Source organism: Arachis stenosperma, chromosome 3 (assembly GCF_014773155.1).
Source record: "Arachis stenosperma cultivar V10309 chromosome 3, arast.V10309.gnm1.PFL2, whole genome shotgun sequence".
Lineage (NCBI taxonomy): Eukaryota > Viridiplantae > Streptophyta > Magnoliopsida > Fabales > Fabaceae > Arachis > Arachis stenosperma.
The window spans coordinates 45261153-45266363 of record NC_080379.1 but is presented as its reverse complement, the minus strand read 5'-3'; the positions used below and the strand labels follow the sequence as shown (position 1 = coordinate 45266363).

General features: G+C 29.0%; 1 protein-coding gene across 1 annotated transcript; it reads right to left on the bottom strand.

Moving 5' to 3' along the window:
• Nucleotides 1-596: 596 nt before the first annotated feature.
• LOC130966025 (uncharacterized) lies at nucleotides 597-2047 on the bottom strand. Its single transcript, XM_057890780.1, has 2 exons — nucleotides 1432-2047; nucleotides 597-1348 (listed from the first exon to the last, which is right to left on the bottom strand). The coding sequence occupies exons 1-2, from the start codon at nucleotides 2045-2047 to the stop codon at nucleotides 597-599; spliced, it is 1368 nt and encodes a 455-aa protein (XP_057746763.1).
• Between the last annotated feature and the right edge of the window lie 3164 nt (nucleotides 2048-5211).

Here is a 5211-nt window from a genome sequence, read left to right as displayed (position 1 = left end):
TAATGAAAATAATTTATTAATAATATTTAATAAGAATAATGTGTAATAAATTATTATTTTTTAGTGATTTACTATTATTTTGTATGATAGTAATAATAATAATAATATTGTCATCAACAGTAAACAGTTTTGTTAATAATGTTTACGTTGGAAAAAAATTATTATTATAGATATTATAATAAATGGTTTTTTTTCAGTAATATTTTGTAATAAAAATTAATACTGTATGTTAATAATAACAAGCCTCGTAGGTTATAGTTATTATAATAAATGGTTATTATTATTGTTATTATTGTTATATTTGGATAACTATTATTATAGTTAGAGTGTTATTATGATTATTTTATAATACTAGTTATGATAGTGAGAAAAAATTATTATTAATTTTTAATAATTAATAATACTGTTTAATAAATAATAGATAAATATTCGTGATTTTTTAACAGTTTATTATTATTATTATGTTTTAACCGGTATTATTTAGAATTTAATAATTATTTTTTTTTTGCAGGCTATCATAAATTTGTTGCCCATAAAACTGGATCCGCCAGATACGTTGAATGAGGTAGCTGCAGCGACATTAGCATTGACTGGTTTCAACATGCAATAGGCACAATGTTTTGATTCCCATCTTGTGCAATCGCTACGAGAAGTGCTCCTTTATATTTTCCGTACATGTGCGTGCCATCAACCTGCACCAGTGGCTTGCAGTGTCTGAATGCTACAATACACGGATAGAAGCTCCAAAAAACACGGTGCAGAACTCTTACACCTTGAACCTCCTCACTCTCGCGGTAAACGGGGAGCGTTTTAATTTGAACACGAGACCTTGGCATCTTCACTGTCATTGCTTTCAACCATACTGGCAGAGTCTGGTAAGAAACTTCCCAATCGCCGAAAATTTTTGCGACAGCTTTCTGCTTTGCCAACCAAGCCTTACGGTAACTCACAGTATAGTTGAACTTGCCTTGAACTTCTGCAATAACAGACTTCACCTTTATCGAGGGGTCTGCTTCGACCAATGGCCTAATGGCATCTGCAATTGGGTCTGAGTCCAACTTTGCATGATCTTGTGAAATCGTGCCCATGGTGCACGTGTGCTTGCCATTGTATCTCCTGATCTCCCAACAAGCTTTTTTTCGAATCAAGCTAGCTCGGATAAGCCAGTCACACCCTGCACCATATCCCTTGCATTTCGCATAGAATCTCTGCGGCTCAGACTCATACACAGTGTAATCAACTCCTCTAGAGATGGTGTAGCTTTTGATTGCAGATATCACCGACTCTCTCGAACCAAATTCTATTCCGACACTAAACTCGCCATCTTCCGCTGCAACATTGCCTTCACCTACGACATGCGCACCGCCATCAGTCAGACAAGGCAAATAAAATAAGCACTATAGAAAACTTCAGTTAATAATTATGACATACCTGTATTCGCATACTCAGGAAATTCCGGAGCATGCATGGCTTCGAGATCTAGAGTCCGCATAAAAGACGGAACACCAAACGGGTGCTGGCTTACAATCGCATTTGCTTCATCTTGCACCGCCGGATTGCCTGCCAAGTCTCCGTCATCGTTTTCGTCATCGACTTCATAGTTAGCTTCGAATTCGTCTTCACTGTCATTATTATCTTCTTCCCAATCTATATCCCCGAGCTCATCCACATTGATCTCGTCGTCGACCATACTCGTCCCCGGCTGCTGTTCAAACTCAACGTACAGCTCTATCATCGGCACGTGAGATCGGGTTTGTTGATAAATATACAACATCTGCTGCATACTGGCATTGTCAGTGATGGGCATTATTTGAAACTGTATTAAGCCACCAAATACTTGCACAGGACTTCTGTATAAAAGATTGCTCACCCTTTTCAAAATGTGGCTTTGAATGTTATTACAAAGACCATTTTGCAACTCGACAAAACCCATGGTACATGGAATGGCAAATGACAACGGACATTCACAAACAAAAGTGACTCCTTCATGTGTGTTTGTTACAACCTCACCGTTATAATATACTCGCAAGTTTGCAACACCTTCCATAACTTCAGCCTTAACTAACTATATTTTTTTGACACAGTTATCTGCCAAAAAAATACCTCTCTAAAGACTTTATGCAAGAAAAAACAAGAGGAGAAGTGAAGATGAAGATGAACATCACCGGACTTCATATTTATAGGCAAACTTATGGATTTAAATATTATTTTGTGTACAAAACGCAACCTGCGTTTTGGGGCTTCCAAGAAAAAATTTCTGACCCTAACAAAACGCAACCTGCGTTTTGTGGGCTTCAAAATATTTTTTCTTTTTCTGACATAGTAAAACGCAACTTGCGTTTACTATTAAACAAAAAAAAAAAGAAAAACCAAAACGTAAGCTACGTTTAGTATATTTTAAAATTCAAAAAAAATAAATAAACACAAAACGTAAGTTACGTTTTGTCACTGACCCATAGCAGTGCAATATTTTGCTATGCATCCATTTCATGGTATTACTCCATGAACTTCTCCATTTGCAAAAAAATTAGCCTTACTTGGGAACGTTTTTACTTTTTAAAAGTAATTTATAAAAATTAATTTTTAAAAGATAATTTTTTAAAAATTGTAGTATTTATATTTAATAAATTAAATTAAAAATAGTTTTTAAATTTTTTAATAAACACAAATAATAATAATTGTATTTAATAAAATAATTTTTAAAATTTAAAAATAGTATAATAAATATAAATATATATATTAAATTTAAAAATTAGTTAATATACGAGGTTATATTAGACTTTTAAATTTTAAAAAACACAAATTAACTTTGAAAAATTTTATTTTAAATACTTTTAAAAATATCCCAATCTTTTAAAATTTATAAACACGAATACATAATCTCTTTGATTTACCAAACACGAAATAAGAAATTTGAGTTTTTCAAAAACACAAACATCTTTTTAAAAAACTTTACTAAACTAAGTAGTTAATTTTTGTCTTTTCCATACTCTTTCATTTTGTACTGTTTCTTTTTTTTTTTTTCATTTGCTCTCTTTAATTTAGGTGCTTAATTATGAGGTGAAGCGCAGCGATCGGAGTACATTAAATTATATTCGGCGTGGATAAGATGGTTTTGGTTGAGATCGAAATTAAAGCCATCTGCAGGTTGTTTTCAACGTTTGACTAAGTACCCATATTTATGGTTTTAAATGGTGGATGCTAAGGGTGGGTGGGACAATAAATATACATTTTGTTGTGTGTTAGGTTTTCAAGATGAGCCACGAAGTATCATAGGCTCATAGCAACCAACCACAGTAAGTCAGTAATAATCACAGTTCCACAATATCAACCCAAAATCTTAGACTTGCTACCAATTAAGTCAACAATAATGTTTTAGTGGTTGTAGCTTGTATCATATACTAAATCTTAATGTAGGCAAGCCTACCCTCTATTCACAGAACATAATATGGATTAGGAATTTAGGACACAACATATAATTCTGTCCAAAAAAAAAAAAGGACACAACATCTAATTAGAATCCGTTGATTTACTCCGAGTCTACTTAATCTTTATTCATTTATTTATTATTTCTCATGATTTCATAATTTTTCATGTGTTTGTGATTAATAATTACTCCATATATCACGCTCGACTCTAATACAACTAGTTAAGAGGAAGGAATATATATATATATATATATAAAAGCTTTTTTTTATCATCCAATGGTACAGGAATACGTGCAGCAGGCAGTTAAACAAAAAAAATGTATTAACTTTCAATCAAAACTAGCAGTTAGTATTAAGTGCGGTAACATTAATAGTTTATTATAGGGACATGGGCAGAATTTTGGGTTGCAAAAACAACACTTTAACACAGGCCAAAGTTTTGGTCTACAAAAATGTATAGTTAAAAAATTGATTGGATGTCCAAAATATTCTTAGATAATGACTAAGGTTTATAGTCAAATTTATAAATTATTTTATTTAATATTTAATAATTATTATTAAAATAATTATATAATTTTAAATTTAATAAATATGTAATTATAGATGTATAATAAACCAATTGATTAAATTAAAATTTTTTAATATTAAAAATTTTTTGTTATCATAAACCATAAATAACTTTAAATTTCAATTTAATTAGTTTAGAAAATTTATATTTATAAAATTTAATAATAATTAAGACTCTTCGAACAATATACACACTTTTGCAATAATAAAATATTAGCTTAAAACAAAAGTATGCACATTGTCCGAAGAGTCCTGATTATTGTTAAATTTTACAAATACAAAATTTTTAAACTAATTAAATTGAAACTTAAGATTATTTAATTTATAGTTTACGATAAAAAAATCTTTTAATATTAAAAAATTTTAATTTAATCAATTATTTTATTATACATTTATAATTACATATTTATTATATTTAAATTAAATTATATAATTATTTATATTAAATTAATTTTTTATTGTTTCCAAAATATTATGGATATAATTAATACTACTACGTAACATATCTTCTTAAAAGTAACTCTTTTAAAAATTTTTCACTCAAATTTTAGCTTCTAACACAATAAAAAAATTCTTATTCTCAAAGAAGTACTTTAAATTTTAAAATTACAACAGTAAATTATTTTTTTCAATTGAATCTGATACTTAAGTTAATATTACTAAATTTTATTCTCAAATTTTTTTGTTATGATTTTCATTTTATACCTTAATTATGCTGCACAAAATTTATAATTAATTTGAGTCAGCAATCAATAATTGGATATCATTCTTAAAGTTTACCCTAATTAACATAACAAAAAATTATTGAATGATTTTTTTCTTTTTATAATCAGATATACAAGAACCACTTTTATCCTCTTTTTTTTAATTTTGTCTACAACAGAATCCATAATTTACCTCTCTTTTTGGACTATAAATTTTAGTTATTATCTGAAAATTTTTTGGACATCCTACTAATTTTTTTTTTTCAGATCCAAACTTTGACCCATATCAAAATCTTGTTTTTGAAACCCAAAATATCGCCAATGTCCTTGGAGTAAATCTTTAACATTACCGCACTTAGCACTAATTGCTAACTTTGACTAAAAGTTAGTGTACTCTTTCGTTTGACTATCTACTGCACATGTGTTTATATATATATCGCAGTATTAAATTTTATTTAAGAGTTTATTATTGGCTAATAAATTGTTATATATACAAGATAAAATTCGAACTC

Bases quoted from the DNA above. Each gene is read 5' to 3' on its own strand.
- LOC130966025 (XM_057890780.1), bottom strand. From the start codon at position 2,047: ATGGAAGGTGTTGCAAACTTGCGAGTATATTATAACGGTGAGGTTGTA. The intron at 1,349-1,431 runs GTATGTCATAAT...CGCATGTCGTAG, and splicing joins TCCTGAGTATGCGAATACAG to GTGAAGGCAATGTTGCAGCG.